Here is a 19,408-nt window from a genome sequence, read left to right as displayed (position 1 = left end):
TATGCAGCTGCCTGTGTTGCATTGTTAAACATACAAAAATAATGCAGATGTGATTATTTTTTATTTTTTTTTCTTGTTGAGGTGCATTTCTAGTCCATTCAGTATGAATGGCTTGCATTGACGCAGCATGCCCCAGCACATAAAGATGTACATGTAATGCACACATAGGTGTCAGTGAGTCCTCCTGGTGGGGGTTAAAACCAGAATCCAAGTACTGTAAAGGTACGTGTATGTGTTTTTTTTTTTTTTTTTTGCATAGTCTATAGCTGTCCTAAAATATTCACTATGTGGTATTCCTGGCCAGGACTGCAGAGTGGTAGTGGTACTGGCGTCCTGTGGGAGGCGCCTGTCCTCCACCAGCTGTATATCAGCTTGTACCGATGACTCCAGATCAGCAGGATGTCTGCGCTGTGCCTCTGACAAGTCCTGCATTCAGCAAGGAGCTCTCATTGTGCCAGGAATGGTACTGAGCCGGTGACTAGGCTGTTTGATACGGATTATCTGATCCAGGACCTTTCAGAGCTGGGATTATACTTTGTATCCTGCACACACCTGCGTTCATGGAGCAGAGAATACTCCTCCTATTGGGGCTTCTGGTCACATCCAACACAGGTAAGTGCTCTCTGGAAAGGTGTGTGAGCTAGGACAGCTTGGCACTCTACAATCCAGGTAGAAGGTTAATATGCTGGGAACTATAAGTGCCAGCATGTCTGAAATTTGCAGAGACCTTATGGAAACAGGCTAGGCTAGTCTAGTCCTCCATCTACTGTCTGACTACAGGTCCCAGAATGCCGCCTAGAAGGTCTGTGCTGGGACCTATTGATTTTTATAAAGGGTTCGCTTCCTGTATTTTGAAAGTTTGGCTGTTACACTTTTTTATATTTAATTAATTTTTTTTTTTTTTTGGGTACATGCAGCAGGTTGTCCATCACGTTGTTTGGGGTGAATGGAAATCGGGTTTTAGGTAAGAGCAGTCTGGCTTGTACTTCCATTAAACTTTTTTTATTTTTTAATCAAGGTAGAAATTTTTTAAAGTTTTATAGAGGGTTAAAAATATTCATCAAGCCTATTCCAGCATCAAACAATGAATACTGTTCAACAGGGCCAGAGACACTCATCTCAGAATACAATCAAATGAAGGAACGGATAGTTTGCTGGTAATTTAATGATGCATAATATTATTATTATTATTATTATTATTAATATTTTATTTTTTATTATTTTTGAAGATGTTTATATTGTGACAACATTATGACGCAGTTAAAGGAAACCCCAATCTGTGGTCATCCACTCTGCTCCAGAAGAGCTTCCTGACTCCTTTCCTTCCCACCATCCTCTGCTTGTCGTAGATGAAATTTATTATGTGTCCAGTCTGACAAATTGGCCAAAGTTGGCCCATTCATAACCATAAAATAACCTATAGGACAAACTGGGTTTCTGACAGGAGGTGAAGGTCTGTCTTGGCAGATGACCACAGTTTGAAGGATTGACGTGAGTCATTATATATATTTTAGTTGACGTGTTTGCTACTTCACAAATGCTTTAGTTATTTTCAGAAAACTTCTTTGACTTCTGCATAGTGATTGTTTAGCGTCCTTATGATTTTATAAAATTACCAGTTTTTTTTCTTGTAGAATTTTTATCCAATTGATTAAAAAAATATTCAATCTATGAGCAGTCCAACAAACACGTACACAAGTCAGGGCCAATGTTTTATTTATTTTTTATATCCCCCCCCCTTTTTCTTTAGGCACATAGATCAGATTTATGTAAATCATCTTTATATGTTCTGTAATGGCTTTACATGATATGGAACCCAAAAGTGAACATTTTTATGTTTTTGCAGCTTACCAATTCTTAGGCTGCATCAGTTTTCTTTTTGTAGGCTTTCTTTCCTCTAAGGTGATCCAGCCAGTAAGTCTGTTTTTCAACAGAACAAGGTGTCCTGTAGATGTAGAGAAATTCAGGAAAAATATAACTGGAAAAATTTTGACTTTATAGGCACCACTGATAAATTATCAGTGGTGCCTATAAAGTCAATTTTTCCAGTTATAATTTTCCTCAATTTCTCAATATGTTAGGATGTGGCGCTTTGTTATTTTTGTACATCCGCAGTGCCATCCTGCGTTGGTGTGCTTAGCTTTTTTCTTATTGTCCTTCCTGTAGATGTAGCTGTTAGAGGATTGAAACAAACCATTTACCAATGATCAGCTGTTATTTATTGATACAAAACTTTTATCCCAAAAGAAAAAAAAAACTGTTTGCTCTAACTGATTATAAAGTGTGAGCTGAAAATTTGGCCTTAATGTGTAAGTGTATTTAAATCTGCTAGTACACCTAACGCTCTCTTTCCCCCAGATTAACAATGCTGCTGTTCAAAGGTGCCCATGTTCTCCTTCATCCATAGTGAAGCCATTCTTGGGGTTCATTCACACGATATGTACTTGGGTGCATTTGTGAGTGCATTCCCAACGCATGACAACCAAAAAAATGGTTCCCTATGAATGAAGTTCACACCAGTGAGTTGCGTTGAATTTATCCAGCACTGGAACAAAGTGTGGCATGCACTAATTCTCAGCAAAGTACAGCACCATGCGTTTATATGTACGCACGAACGAGCATAAATGCAACATACTCATGGCAAATCAAGACAAAAAAAAAAACCCCAAAACAAATGCAATGCATGTAAAATCCACACAAATGCACAGCAACACAACAAACATGGGTTAATGGATTTGTTGTGGTGCGAATAAGCCTTCATACAGGAGGTGTGTTACTGGCTAGATCACTATGTGAAAAGAGAGGGGGGAAAAAGCATGAAAAGAGGAAAACAAATGCAGCCACCACATCTAATGATTGGTAAGCTACACTATATTACATTTTTGGTTTGGGGGTTTTATACTGCTTTAAGTATTACAGACAAGTCAGCTGAATGTGACAGAATGATAACTATGTATACCACGGGCAGGGTAAACGAGGATCTTCTCAAACCATCTAATCAATTGTATGATAATATTTAAAAAAAACAAAAAAACCTCATTGCTGTGTACTGTATAATTTTGTATGGTAAATGCACATGCTCAAACCCATGCTGGATCTGCTTCCTAGTGATCCAACTTTTTGTTGGAGGGTGGCTACATTTGTTCTCCATGGTTCCACTGTATGTAGGAACTTAGCCATCCATCCTTGCTCGCTCCCAAGGTGAAGTAGGGACTATGGCCTATGGGATTTGTAGTGTGCATAGAGCGGTGCACGTGACCGCAACTAATGTGCTTAGTTTAACTTAAAGCTTAACTGCTTGTTCCAATTAAGTATTGGATTTGCATGGATTGTGTTTGGAAAATACCGATATTGTTTAGGCGCAATTCACACCACGGAGGTGCGACCAAGCGTGTACACTTTTTTGCTTGTATTCGCACATCGTGTTTAGGGCAGCCTACTAATTTCAATGGGCTGCCCTATATGCAAGAAGGGCACAAAAAAGGTGTTTGCAACATTTAAAAAAAATTGAGCTGCACCAAAGTGCACGGTACCGCAGTACAGTGAGTTTTGCGGTGTGTGCACCTTAGCAAGATGCATGGGAGTCTGTAAAAGAGCAAAAGCGTTTTTGTGTAATTTGCTGCATTCCGGCAACGCCGCAAGAGTGAACGAAGCCTTAGTATCACTGTAAGCAGAGATGAAGTAACTTCAAATCTGCAGGGGAAGAGCGCAAATAATAATTGTACATTTTGAGCATTTCCGCACAGCCCTGTTGTGACACCCTGTACACCAGCAAATTGTGTCAGGTGTGTGATAGTCGCTAACCTCAATACAATGTACGTGTTTATTATCATTATCTCCTGTCATTGGAGCTATGTCTGGACTTGTATATATGATTATGTTTAGTTTCTGTAGATGGATGCAGCAATGTTACACTGCAGCCTGGAAGCCGAACAGCACAGTGTAAAGTTACCTAAGTGAGGTCTCCATTTTTTCCATAAATGACAAGAAGTTTCACACAATTGTAGCAGGACTCCCGTAGGGGACCACAGAACTGTGGTCTGTGGTCACCCTGCCCAGCCCGGCATTCACCTCTCAGACACCCAGAGACACAGAACAGGCCATACGCTTTGTTTTATTGAGGGGATTGAACTTGGGTGGGGTAAGGGAAGTATGGGATGCCCAGTAGAGTTTGGTAGAACTTGCTTGGGACAACTATATACAGTCTGGTATATACACTCCGTTTCTCCTCCTGCACATTGCTTCCGCTCTAATCTTCAGGCACAGCTAGCACAAAATAGAAAGTTTCTGGTCCTAGCTGTCCTACGTACGGCTACTGAGCCCAGTAAGCCATCTTCAGGCCCTGCCAGCCCTCCTTGCTGGAGCTGCCTCTTTCCACTGCCCCTACCACCACAGTCCACACTTCTGGCTCTGCACCCATCTCAGACTGCAAGCTCCCAGTCCTCTCAGGCGTGCCTCCCCAGTCCTCCTGACTGTGCCTCACTCACCAGCCCTCCTGGCTGTGGCCAGTTGTCCTCCCCTGGAGTCTCTTAGCAGTGCTCTCCCCTGCTGTCCTCTCCTTGGTCTCTCTTGTGCCTCCGGTCCAGGATCTCTTCATGTATTCCTGAAAGTGGTCCTGACTGTCACCCCCCCCCCCCCCCCGACTGGGGAGCTCCTCAAAGCCTCCACACCCTCTGCCACCCGACAACTCCTCCCCAGCTGGGCTGACTCTGGGTATTTAGGGGGCCTGCCCCCTGCCATTCTAGGTTGGGGATTGATCAGGGCTCCCTAAAACACTCCAGGCAGCTCCACCTCTCCTCCTCTTTCCAGAACTTTCTGGAAAGAAGAGGGAGATCTCAGTGATGCTGCCTGTGAGTCACCAGCTGCTACCCTGAGCCACTCTCAGCCCACACCAGTTCAAAACAAACAGGCCTGCCTAAATTTACCTATCCTACAAAGCCCTATCTCTAACATCTACCTACCTAGAGGGTGCTACACAATATAAATTGTGCAATTGTTCTCACTCATGCTGTTTGAAAATTGCTGGTCTCACATTATATACTGCGCTAGCTAGGTGTTTAGCAAAGTTGTGGCTCTTGGTCTTTTAGGTCCCATTCACAACTGAGCACCAACCCCGGAGCTATAAAACTCTCAACAGTATAAAATCCCATTGTTTTAAATGGTGTCTGTTCACATCCGAGTGCTGAGGCACCTGTTGCTTGAGAAGTCCAGGAGCTTCTTTGATCCATAGATTTCAAGGGGAGCACCTGAGAAAGTGTACAAAAGCCCACGTTGCATGCACTTTTCGGATGCTCCCATAAATGGTTTATGTGGCCAAATAAAAGCAAGAAAAAAATGCCCTTAAATTAACCCTAATATGCTATGCTCAAGTGTGAACATAGCCTCACAAAATACAGAAAAAAGCAGCAAGCACAGCATCGCCTTGAATTACTCCATTCTAAGGTAAGTTTGCATTATAAAGTAACAGTATAGCTGATTGTCTTCTACTGGAGAAAGGGGGGGGGGCACCTAAGTGTACTGATTCTCCTTAAGGACCATAGAAGACTGTTTTATATTACATCATAAAATATGTGTTTGTTATTTAAAAAAAAAACAAACAAAAAAACATGTCATACTTGCCTCCGCTCTGCAGTTCGTTTTGCACAGAGTGGCCCCAAACGCTGACTTCTGGGGTCCCTCGGTGGCTCTCGCGGTTCCTTCTCTTATCAGCTAACCCCCTAGGAGAAGCGCTCTCCCGGGGGGTTACCTTGCGGGCGCGCTCCTCGGTCCAGCATTTGCGTCTATAGACACGAATGTCGGACTTGGCCCGGCGCCCGCATCATTGGATTTGATAGCAGCGCAGCCATTGGCTCCCGCTGCTGTCAATCTATCCAATCAAGAGCCGAGAGCCGGGCAGAGGAAGAGCGAGTCTACGCTAGGTGAAATTCCAGTGCTCAGGTAAGTAAAACTGGGGGCTGAGGGGCCGCTGACTGCCAGGTGTTTTTACACCCTAATGCATAGGATGCATTAAGGTGAAAAAAAACACAAGGGTTTACAACCCCTTTAAGAAATTGCTTTAATAGAAGCTGGCAGATGTAACTATCTTGGAAGTGTCACAAACATGGGAAATGCAATGCTTTTCAGTGCACTAACTCATACTTTTTGACCCAAAGGAATATATACTGTAGTATTGTAAATTTCAGTATATCGTAAATATTAAATTTCCCTGATGTGTACAGTCCTAATTCTGACATGCATAAAGTGTTTGTTTATTGCTGGGGCCCAATAGTTGCACATATTATATCTTAGCCTGTGTGCATGAGCCCCGATACATTCACTGGGGTACTGGTTAAAGTGGTGTTCCACCCAAAAAAATAAAAATACATACATTTGGAAAAAAATTATTATTATTTTTTTTTTTTTTTTTACTCTCCTCCTAAATGCCTGTTGCTAGGGGGTCCCTCGTAGTCTGCCTCCTTCAGTGCCTGGGCTGGTGACATCACTTCCCCCTCGGTGCAGGAAGGGCTCAGCTCTGCCCCCTCCCTCTTGTCAATCATATGGGACATGTGACAGGTCCCATATGATTGTGCGGCTAATCGCGGCGCCACATGCGCAGTGGGTGCCCGGCTGTGAAGCCACAGCCGAGCGCCCACAGTAGCAATGCCGGCGCCGCTGAACGGAGGGGGAGATGAGCGGTGCTTCGATTCCCCCCGCATTGCTGGACCCTGGGACAGGTAAGTGTCCGATCATTAAAAGTCAGCAGCTGCAGTATTTGTAGCTGCTGACTTTTTTTAAATTTTTTTTTTTTTTTTTTTGTGGGAACTCCTCTTTAAGTAAAGTGTTTACTAACCTTTAGCCCGGGTTCACACTGTAGCGAACACAGACATCTCACCCATGCGATCCAATTCCTGCCCGAATCCACAGTTCGCACTGCGATCTGTGAACCGATCTGGGGGTGTCATTAACATTTGTATTGACACCCGCAGAGGGGAGTGAGAACTGCCTGCGGGAGAGATGCGATGGTGGAATCACGCTGGTTCCCGCATCACTACAGTGTGAACCCAGGCTCAGGGTTCATTTGCACTCTTGCCATGTGGTAGCACTGGGCTTTAACGAGTGGATTACTGAAATGCGCAGCATCACATGTTTCAGGCATGACTGCTGAAAAGCACAGGCTTGTTTTGACCAACTAATGTACCAAAACCTTGACGCCCCCCTGCCCCCCCCCAAAAAAAGAGGCTGATTAGGCTCGACCCAGTCACCTCATGTCTTAATGGGCAATCCTAATGAAGCCACTTAACCTTCCTGTTTTAGGTTGATGCCCTCGTAGATGTCAAGGCTCCTTTTCCCTAGGATGGGGTGGTTCAAGGGGTCTTCATTGCCATGCCATTCCTTTTGAATGGCACTCCAGTGCACTAAGGCAGCACACCTGGGGTCTCCAGTATAGTGTGTCCAGTTCTGGAGACCTCACTTAGACCCCTTTTCACACTGAGGCATTTTTCAGGCGCTTTTGGGCTAAAAATAGCGCCTGAAAAAAACGCCTCCCCTGCAGTCCCAGTGTGGAAGTCAGAGTGCTTTCACACTGGGGCGATGCGCTGGCAGAATATTAAAAAAAAGTCCTGCAAGCAGCATCTTTGGGGCGGTGAAGGAGAACTGAAATGAATGGGCACCGCTGCCTAAGCGCCTGCAAAGCGCTTACTTGTTAAAACAGTAGGTTTACTGTCACTTCTGCAAACTCCCCCAAGAAAAAAGCATAAACAAAAAAAACGCTCCTAATGGCTTGTATTGCATAAGCGTTTATGTGCGTTTGCATTTACGAGTGTGTTTGTATTTATTTTGCCCCAAAATATTGTGCTAATTTTTCACTATGATCAATTTACACAGTAAATGCTACGTTTTATGAGTGGCAATCATTTTTTTTTGCCTGAAAGCTCTCTCAAAAACATGCGTGTGGTGTGTGTTTTGTGGTGTGTGTGTCTTTTTTTTTCCAGCATGTAAATACCCTATTGGGGCGGCACAGTGGTGTAGTGGGTAGCACTCTCGCCTAGCAGTAAGAAGGGTCGCTGGTTCGAATCCCGACCACGAAGCTACCTGCCTGGAGTTTGCATGTTCTCCCTGTGCCTGCGTGGGTTTCCTCCGGGTACTCTGGTTTCCTCCCACACTCCAAAGACATGCTGGTAGGTTAATTGGATCCTGTCTAAACTGGCCCTAGTATGTATGAATGTGAGTTAGGGACCTTAGTTTGTATAATGTATATGTAAAGCGCTGCGTAAATTGAGTACCTGAAATAAATAAAAATAAATAAATAAATTTCAAATATGCCTGGAAATACCCATGGCTGAAGGAAAAAAAAAAAATTGCCAAACGCCTTTTTAAGCAGCACTTTTCATGCCCAGTGTGCATGAGGCCTTATTTCCTCTGTATATCATTGCATATTCAAAGTAAATCATTTCACCATGAACACATTCCGTGAAGCACAACAGAATGGATGTAACTTTTTTTTTTTTTTTTTTATGTGTTCTCTGCATTAAGATCAAAAACCTTCTGTGACCAAGATCACCCCCCCCCCCAATACTTACCTTAGCCCGATCTCGATCAAGAGATGTGCCCAAGAGCAGCGGCTCTATCTCTATAGATGCAGGCAGCGCAGCTTGGGATCGTGCCCACATGGGTGACCCAATAGGAAGCGCCTTCCTATGGGGACACTTGCCAAAGAGGAGGAGGCGGCAAGAACTCCAGCAAGGGACCCCAGAAGAAGAAGATTGGAGACACTCTGTGCAAAACCATTGCACGGAGCAGGTAAGTATAACATGTTTATTTAAAAAAAAAAGCTTTAGAATCACTTTTAATTGTTTAGTGTGGAGTATGCCACAGCAATGTACGATGTTGTGTGTGTGTGGTGTTTTTTTTTTTGGGTTGTTTTTCTGCCTCACCCTGAGCTGTTTAGTTAACCTAGCAACTGCAAGAGAAAATGTTATCCAAGACACCAGGGGAACCCCCTGCTGGTAATATACTGCAGTCCATATGTTTGGTTGGGGTAAAAATTTTGGAGTGGAAAACCTGTTGAGATTATGAAGGCTATCATTGCTAACCGCTACTTCTAAAAGTAGTTGCCCTGATGTTATGCTGATCCATTAGTGTAATAGGCAGAGACCCAGAACAAGCATGTAAATCAGGAGAGCCAAGCCAATGCTTCCATGCCAATCTAGCTTTTCCTTTTTTTTTTTTTTTTTTTTTCTAGAGACAGCCAGAAAAAAATATTTTCAGCAGGATTCCTTTGAAAGTGTAAGTTTATTAATGGAGAACGTCAATGCTTGTTACACAATGCCTTCTCCTCGGATTCAGGATCTAGTTTCAGGGCTATCGCTTATCCTGTCTGTACGGTCAGGGATCGGTGTCACATTTGATTTGCTTGATTGATTATGTCTTGGGGGAGGGGAGAAATGTCTGATGAAATGAAAGTTTCTTAACAAGAGAATCTGCTATTGTAATGTCCTTGCTTTAATCTAATTTATAAGGCAATTCTTCCTCTGTTTAGAAACTACACATACAAATGAATATGACTTAAATGCATTGCATGCCTTTTTTGTTTTTCTTAGCTTTGGATAGAGGCTCCATTGGGGAGATTTATTTTTTTTCTTGGTTTCTGTCCCAGTTAAAACATAGCAAGAGAAATTAATCCTGAATGGAGTCACAGACAGGAAAAAGAATCCAACAGGGGTTTTTAGCCTCCCCCCACTCTACTAAACCAAAGGGCATTTTTATTTCTGTCTGTATTGCTGTTGGATGCAATGTAGGGTCTGCACAAATGTTCTGGGTCAGAGGCTCAAGGTATTGAAGCTGTTAAGTCAGCATGGTTCCCAGTATGATGATACCTCTAGACCAGTGATGGCAAACCTTGGCACTCCAGATGTTTTGGAACTACATTTCCCATGATGCTCATGCACTCTTCAGTGTAGTTGAGAATCATGGCAAATGTAGTTCCAAAACATCTGGGGTGCCAAGGTTCGCCATCACTGCTCTAGACGCTGCCTCACCAGCACGAGTGATGGAGTTTGGAGTGAAGAAGACCTAAAGGTGCTGGAGGCCCTAGAGCAGAGGTCCTCAAACTACGGCCCACCGAGGACATTTATCCAGCCCACCCCACCCAGGGCCGGATTTCCGACAGGCCAGGCCTCGGGGTGGGCCGGTTATAACACAGCGGGAGACTGCTGTGTCACGGAACTCACTGTTAAAAGTTCGGGCACGCTGTGATAAAAAGTCCCGCCGCCCTCCTAGACCAGCTCGTGTGATAGAGGCAGTGTTCTGTCTATCACACGAGCTGGTCTAGGTAGGAGGAGGGCGGGACTTTTATCACAGCGAGCTGGATTCACATCTCTGCAGTTTTTTGTATTTTGCAGATTTGCACTACAGAACGTGTTCCATAATAAACCATGTTAAATGGACTGTAGTGCAAATCTGCAAAACGCAAAAAGCACTAAAACTGCATAGGTGTGAATCCAGCCTAAGCCCTGACACAGCAGCAGGAGATGCCTGATTTGTGCACACACTGACTGGTGAGACATTGTTTGGCACAGTAAGGCTGTGAGGGGGGCTTGCAATGATGGTGAGGCAAGCACTGATTGGGCTGCTCTGGCGGGCACTGATTGGGCTGCGCTGGCGGGCATAGATGATGGCAGTGCAGTCTGTATGTCTCTGTGTGGGCAAAGTTATTGCCGGTTATTTTCCCATTGAAATACTGGTAAGTTTGTTGATTTAACTTTACTTGTTCTTCATTTTAAATATTGTATTTGTTCCCATTTTTTGTTTTTTCACTTCAAAATAAGATATGTGCAGTATGCATAGGAATTTGTTCATAGTGGGTTTTTTTTTTTTTTTTTTTTTTTAACTATAGTCCGGCCTCTAACGGTCTGAGGGTCAGTGAACTGGCCCCCTGTTTAAAAAGTTTGAGGGCCCCTGCCCTAGAGGAACTCCAGGCTGAACAGTCTTGCGATAATTGCCCATCTTTCACACCCGTCTCATATGCTCTAGTCACTCAAACAAATTTCAAACTTAAATTTACTTTAACATGGGAGGAGTTCTACACTTGGCTTTCTCTTGACGTCACCTCACTTTACACATTAATTCCTCATGAAAACGGACTTACTGCAGTTGGATGTTTCCTAGCACTAGTCCCCAATCTCCACAAATGGGCTCCGTTTATCCTAGACGGCACACAATTCTGTTTGGAGCATAATTCAAGCACCTAGGGGGTTACCATCTCCAGATGCATGGCACCACTATGGGTGCCTCTTTTTGCGCCTTGTTATATGAACCTCCTCACCATGGGCTGGTGGGGGGAGCCATGCATCTGGAGAAGTAACCCATTTGCTCCACAGATTTTTTTTATTACGGTAGATATATTGATGACGTGATTGTCATATGAGTTGGTCCTCCTTCTTCTGTTGCTCCCTTTGTTCAGTACTGCAATGACAACCAATTGGGCATTTCCTTCACCCACGTGTGTAGCCCCATATCCTTAGTTTTCTTGGATTTGGTGTTATCCCACACAGAGGGCCACATTATCTCCAAAACTAATTTTAAGCCCTCTGTTGGGAACTCCTTTCTCCACTTTACAAGTTGCCATCACCCGAAGTGGAAGCAAAACATCCCCAAGGGCTAGTTTTGCCATCTGAGGAAAAAACTGTACCCGAGAAGAGGACTACCTAACCCAGTGTAAGATCCTCACAGGTTTCTAGACAAGGGATATGATCTTGATCTAGTCAACCAAGCCTTCAAAGATTGTCAACTCCCTATCCCTAACAGTAGATCTGTATCTCCTATGGCCGATGGGTAATTTACAGAAGAGCTTATTCTCTCTTCCTCCAATTCTCTTGTTATCGCTTGCAACTTGACAGGTATTTTCCAGTGCAAAAAGATTAGTTGTAAAGATGCGTCGGTTCGTACATCATCGCCAAAAGCATTTTAAAGATACCTCTGGCAAGACCTATCCCATCAAAAACCTTTTCAGTTGCTCCACTGAATTTGTGGTCTGCTATTTGTCTTGCCCCTCTGGTCTCCTCTATGTAGGCGCACCATTTGTACAGTGAGGGTCTGCTCTAGGGAACACAGGAGATTTATTAAGGAGCGAGAAGAACATGCCATCCCCAGGCACTTTCTCACGCGTCATAGTCAAACCACAGTAGGCTTAAGAGTCTGAGTGAGAGTCTATCCCGCCCTGTGACTCTCAAGCCAAAAGATTCCAGAAATTATGTCACAGAGAAACTTGCTGGATATTTACATTAAATACTTTAGTGCCGGGAGGGCCTAATGAGAAAATAGAAATTGACACCATCCTCTGACAAAATCTATGAGCCAAATGCTTCTCTTCCCCTTCCCTTGACATTTGATAGGATATTGTGTTAATCTTCATTTATACTACGCCTTTCATTAATTTATATTATATTATACACAGTATCTCACAAAAGTGAGTACACCCCTCACATTTTTGTAAATATTTTATTATATCTTTTCATGTGATGACACTTTGCTGTCCCCTCAAAATAACTCAACACACAGCCATTAATGTCTAAACCGCTGGCAACAAAGTGAGTAGACCCCTAAGTGAAAATGTACAAATTGGGCCCAATTAGCCATTTTCCCTCCCCGGTGTCATGTGACTTGTTAGTATTACAAGGTCTCAGGTGTGAATCGGGAGCAGGTGTGCTAAATTTGGTGTTATCGCTCTCACTGGTCACTGGAAGTTCAACATGGCACCTCATGGCAAAGAACTCTTTGAGGATCTGAACAAAAGAGTTGTTGCTCTACATAAAGATGGTCTAGGCTATAAGAAGATTGCCAAGACCCTGAAACTGAGCTGCAGCATGGTGGCCAAGACCATACAGTGATTTAACAGGACAGGTTCCACTCGGAACAGGCCTCGCCATGGTCGACCACAGAAGTTGAGTGCATGTGCTCAGCATTATATCCAGAGGCTGTCTTTGGGAAATAGACATATGAGTGATGCCAGCATTGCTGCAGAGGTTGAAGGGGGTGGGGGGTCAGCCTGTCAGTGCTCAGACCATATGCTGCATCAAATTAGTCTGCATGTGACAACACTGAAGAAATGACACTTTGCTACAATATGTCTATTTCCCAAAGACAGCCTCTGGATATGACGTTGAACACTGTTCTGAGTGGAACCTGTCCTGTTAAACAGCTGTATGGTCTAGGCCACTGTGCTGCAGCAGTTTCAGGGTCCTGGCAATCTTCTTATAGCCTAGGCCATCTTTATGTAGAGCAACAACTTTTTTTTCAGATCCTCAGAGTTCTTTGCCACGAGGTGCCGTGTTGAACTTCCAGTGACCAGTAAGAGAGTGAGAGCGTTAACACCAAAATTAACACACCTGCTCCCCATTTACACCCGAGATCTTGCAACTGTAACGAGTCACATGACACAGGGAGGGAAAATGGCTAATTGGGCCCAATTTGGACATTTTCACTTAAGGGTGTACTCAGTTTTGTTGCCAGCGGTTTAGACATTAATGGCTGTGTTGAGTTATTTTGAGGGGATAGCAAATTTACACTATTATACAAGCTGTACACTACTACTTTACATTGTAGCAAAGTGTCATTTCTTCAGTGTTGTTGCATGAAAAGATATAATAAAATATTTACAAAAATGTGAGGGGTGTACTCACTTTTGTGAGATACTATGTATGTATGTGCAAAAAAAAAATATATATATATATATATATATATATATATATATATTATGGGATATAGATATGCTTTTGTCTCTTCTGCATTAAATCTACTTATCTGCCTGTCCACACCTGTACAACTCGCTACACAAATTCAGCAATGCTGAATCTGAGGCAACTCCCACACATGTGCGGTAGTGACCTCATCTCGGCCTGGCCAATGACAGTGGCTGGCAATCAACACCCGGAAGCCATCCACCTGCAGAGGTTAGCCAGCGGCCAGCAGTGAGTTCCGGGAATGATGCATCACTGGATTCAAGGTGAATATAGTACCACTTTAACAACTATTGATGTAATTGGTTGTTAGCAGTGCCCAAGATTTTATTACAATGGAAACCTGTGGTTTTGTGTAACAAAAAGGCAGGCTTGATCCACCTGCGTTGGCTTGTATGCAATTTTGGGTAATTTTTAAGAATTTTGCCAAGACACCCCTGAAGAACCCAGAAGGAATTGGAAGTGCTACATGTATTGAGCGTAAATAAAACTGTGTGTATTTTGCGAGGATGCATGTGTATAACTGAAATTGATAATGACTAATGTGCCCAGGGGCTTTAGAAGAGTTTTTGGGCAAGTTTTCTACCAATCACTCAAATCCCTCTTTTTAACCACTTCAGCCCCGGAAGGATTTACCCCCTTCCTGACCAGAGCACTTTTTACAATTTGGCACTGCGTCGCTTTAACTGCTAATTGCGCGGTCATGCAATTTTGTACCCAAACGAAAATTTGCGTCCTTTTCTTCCCACAAATAGAGCTTTCTTTTGATGGTATTTGCTCACCAAAAGGGAACACCATCAGACAAGAAAATGACCTTATCCAAAACAAATTAGGAAAATTCAGGAGGGACATTGGTGATTATACCAACAGGGTTTTCTGCTGGAAGAAAAAACTGGTTGCTCCACCACCCTGGAGACCTGCACCTAGGTCACTCTTAACAGGCCCCTCACCGACAAAAACCACCCAGCACTCCCACTATAACACTCCACCTATCCCTGTTCCCCAACCTCTTCTCCAACTCATTCCCAAACCACAGCGAGTGACAAAAACAAAAAAACTCATAACCCCCAGTCAAAAACAATGCCCACACCAGTCAACAATACTCATGTGGATCCAGATCCATCACCAGATTCACCTTCAAACCCAGTGGTTGAACCTAACTCCACTACACTTTGCCCAAGTACTCCTCCCTTCAACACCAGGGTTATAACAAATACACAGTCCAACCCAGTCATCCCCCTTTTTCCTACTTCATCCTATAGCCCCACAGTGACCAACAACACAGAAACAACCAAGGATGATGATTTTTTTTAAGGTCAGCCCCCCACTCAGCACCTTCAAAAGAAATTACGCAAAAGAGGAGGAAGGGGGGGCTGAGGAAAACTTAAAAGGAAAAATACGGAAAGTATAAAGATTTTCAACTTATCCACCCATATATTATCTATGGAAGAGACCTCACTCTTGGGCAAAGGTCTCACCTTTGCACCTACCATCCGCCCAAACCCATTCATGCTATTCAAAGACCTTAATAAATTTATACGAGACTTGACAGTGAAAAGATTCTACAATATCCAATCCTCTCTGAAACCCCCACCCTCGCAAGAACCCATTGAAACCATTAACCATGATGTCCTCCCAATAGATACCGACACAGATTCCTCCATCATATTGGACCCAGATGTACTCCATACAGAATATCCCTTTGCAGATATGGAATTGTACACTCAACACTACCAAACATCCCATCCGATTCAACATACAAAATTCAAACCCAAGTCCATCTTCAACCCAGTACGTAAAAAAGGCCCCTATCTACAGGCATTCTATCAAGTCATGTATACCGACCTTGTCCAAATCGGCTCCCAAGAAAAGAGCTAACCTCTCTAAAGCAGAACAGAAGGCCCTGGATGAGTTAACCAACAACCCCAATATCATCATAAAGGCAGCAGACAAGGGAGGCGGCATTGTAATACAGAACAGTTCAGACTACATGGCGGAATCACTCAGACTATTATCTGGCACCAACACTTATTCCAAACTCACTCATGATCCCTTACCATAATTCACCCAGAAAGCCACAAAATTAGCCCACAGAGCCCTAGAAGATGGTATTATTTCCAAAGCTGAACTGTCATTTCTCATCAAAGGTTTTCGCAAAACTCCCCATTTTTACCATTTACAAAAAATCCATAAAGACCAGTCCAGCCCACCAGGCCGTCCCATAGTAGCTGCTATGGCGAGCATCACCAGCGGGTTTTCTATGTACATAGACCATTTCCTTCAACCCCTTGCGCAACACCTCCCATCTTATATTAGAGATAGTTCCCACCTATTGGAGATGCTTTCCTTCTACACCTGGGAACCCACCTACCAGTGGGTATGCTTGGACGTTACATCTCTATACACTTCCATCCCCCACGCAGTAGGCCTCAGAGCAGTAGAATATTTTCTCTCCGAGGACCCCCTCATCAATCCCAGACAGGCACAGTACATCCTGGAGGCTACACAACTACTTTGAGTTTTGACCACACCTTCTATCTAAAAACTCAAGGCACTGCCATGGGTGCCAACTTTGCCCCAAGCTACGCCAACCTGACTATGGGCTATTGGGAACTACAATACGTCTCACATAACAACCCTTTTGCCGCCCATATCATATATTATGGGCGCTACATCGATGATATCATTTTGATCTGGGAGGGCACATCAGAGAGTATAGTGTCCTTTGTCAAGCATTGCAACTGCAACTCCCTAGGGTTATCCTTCACCTATGTCATAGACCCTGAAAAGCTAATCTTCTTGGACTTAGAACTTTTTCATAGTGAATCTGAAATACATGCTACAAACTTTATCAAACCCACCGCTGGGAATTCCTATATTCACTACCAGAGCTGTCACCATCCAACATGGATCAACAACATACCGAAGAGCCAGTTCCATAGAATTCGGCGGAATTGCACCAAGGACGAAGATTACCACATACAGGGTAAACTCCTTTCCAACAAATTTCAGGACAAAGGATACCCACCACATCTGGTACAAAAGGCCTTCCTCCAACAGGCAAAGAAACCTTCACCCAAACCCAAAACTTCAGATAACCCACAACCAACACGTTTCACTACCCAGTTTCATGATTGTCACAAGAAGATGGAGAACATCTTAGCCAAACATTGGTGCATCTTGCTTGGAGACCCCTTTCTAGGTTCTTCCCTCACCCAACTACCCAAGGTTTCATATCGTAGAGCAAAAAATATTAAAAGTAAGCTAGCACCCAGTAAAATCCGTAAAGTCCCACCCACTCCAGCCTCACACATCCCCCTAATTCCATTAGTGGGAATGTACCAATGCCGGAAAAAATTATGCTTAACGTGCAGATTTGTTGACCATGGACAAAAAAACTTCACTGTTAAAGACAAAACATACACCATAAAAGACTTTTATAATTGCTCCAGTGAATACGTGGTGTACTGCCTGACCTGCCCATGTGGTCTCTTTTATGTGGGCAGGACCATACGCCCCCTACGCCAACGTTTTGGCGAACACAGGCGTTTCATAGAAAAGGGCTGGGACAAACACAGTGTCCCTCTTCATTTTTTGAAGGAACACCAAAAATCTACCATGGGCCTCAGAGTCTGGGTCATCGAGGCCATGCCCAGAGGTCTTCCTGCTGCGGAACGTTTTAAATGCCTGTGTCAGCAGGAGGGCTACTGGATATATTCATTGGGTACTCTCTCGCCAGGGGGACTCAATGAAGAATTAGACACACATTCTTTGTTGTAGTTTACTCCCCCCCCCCCCGCCCCTTTCCAATCATACATTCGTTCTTCACTTTCTTTCTATATAATATATATATATATATATATATATTACACCTTGCCCATCGTTATACAAACCATGTAGAAGTTTTTTACAACATAAAAATACCCCCATGGTCCTTTGCTGTCATATCATCATCATCCAGTCACCTGAGGGACCGCTGTCCCCTCATGGACCCAGATAGCAACTCCACCGTTCTATATAACAACTTCACCCCTCCCCTCCCCTTCCCTCATGTCCCTCCTGAGCTCATCCTCAGAATGTGTATCCCAGTGCTTTTTAATCTCATTTTTTATTTTTATTTTTTTCCCCATTTTCTATTTCTATTTTTATTTTTAATTTTTATGTTTCATTTTTATTTCTTATTTTTATTTTATATTTACTTTTACTTTTATATTTATTTTTATTTCTATTTTTCATTGTTTTTTTCCTACTTTTATTTTTCATTTTATTTTTAATTTTCCACATAATTTTTTTTTTCATCTTTTAAATAAATGTTTTAACTCTAATTCCACTTACTATTATTATCCTTATATTTATTAAACTTACCCCCAATTCATCATATTTTTAATTCTTCATACTTTACTTTCAACTTTTTTGTGCTTTTTGGAAGATTGTGGGTCCGCTGGCTGTTGTGGTTCCACAGCCACAGACCTCCAGCCCATACACTTTAACCTAATTGCCTAATTGCCCCCACTATATATTCAAGCTGCTCTCCTCCAGGGAGCAAAAAGGCCAGTAGAAGGAGCTGTGAGCCCCGAGCACGTAGCCTGTACTATCCCTGCACCATCCCCAACACCAGCCTGGACGTTTGCCGTGCATCAGTGACGTCATTTCCGCTTCCGCGCTCCAGAGTGGTCAGCGTGGAGCTTTCCATGCACTGGATGCAGCGGTTCAGCCTGTTTACAGACTCCACACCAACAAGATAACAGCACATCCCAGGACACTTCCCATCTCAAAGAAACACCTCCACCCTGTGAACCAGTAAGTGTAATTGTTACACTAACTTTCATTTTTGCATAAACAAGCTACCACAGTTGGCGCCTCCACACCCCTCCTTTTTTCAACTTTGATCACCTCTGCGGTTTTTATTTTTTGCGCTATAAACGGAAAAAGACCGAAAATTTTGAAGAAAAATGTTATTTTCTACTTTTTGTTATAAAAAAAATCCAATAAACTCCAATTTTAGTCATACATTTAGGCCAAAATGTATTCGGCCACATGTCTTTGGTAAAAAAAAAATGTCAATAAGCGTATATTTATTGGTTTGCGCAAAAGTTATAGCGTCTACAAACTAGGGTACATTTTCTGGAATTTACACAACTTTTAGTTTATGACTGCCTATGTCATTTCTTGAAGTGCTAAAATGGCAGGGCAGTACAACCCCCCCCCCCCCCAAATGACCCCATTTTGGAAAGTAGACACCCCAAGGAAATTGCTGAGAGGCATGTTGAACCCATTGAATATTTTTTTTTTCTTCCAAAGTGATTGAATAATGACAAAAAAAAAATTACAAAAAGTTGTCACTAAATGATATATTGCTCACACAGGCCATGGGCATATGTGGAATTGCACCCCAAAATACATTCAGCTGCTTCTGAGTACGGGGATACCACTTGTTTGAGACTTTTTGGGAGCCTAGCCGCGTACGGAGCCCCTAAAACCAATCACTGCCTTTAGGATTTCTAAGGGCGTAAATTTTTTATTTCACTCCTCACTACCTATCACAGTTTTGAAGGCTATAAAATGCCCAGATGACACAAAACCCCCCAAATGACCCCATTTTGGAAAGTAGACACCCCAAGCTATTTGCTGAGAGGCATGGTGAGTATTTTGCAGCTCTCATTTGTTTTTGAAAATGAAGAAAGACCAGAAAT

The 19,408-nt window shown here is 43.2% G+C and overlaps 1 protein-coding gene across 1 annotated transcript in view; it reads left to right on the top strand.

Moving 5' to 3' along the window:
* Nucleotides 1–369: 369 nt before the first annotated feature.
* The window catches only part of EDN3 (endothelin 3), a 234,318-nt gene continuing 215,279 nt past the window's right edge, over nucleotides 370–19,408 (top strand). The window contains exon 1 of the mRNA XM_073607549.1: nucleotides 370–612. Within this exon, the coding sequence (XP_073463650.1) occupies nucleotides 561–612 (52 nt within the window). The 5' untranslated portion in view covers nucleotides 370–560. The remainder of the gene's footprint in view (nucleotides 613–19,408) is intronic.

This window comes from Aquarana catesbeiana, linkage group LG12 (genome assembly GCF_042186555.1).
Source record: "Aquarana catesbeiana isolate 2022-GZ linkage group LG12, ASM4218655v1, whole genome shotgun sequence".
Lineage (NCBI taxonomy): Eukaryota > Metazoa > Chordata > Amphibia > Anura > Ranidae > Aquarana > Aquarana catesbeiana.
This window is presented reverse-complemented; position numbering and strand designations above follow the sequence as displayed.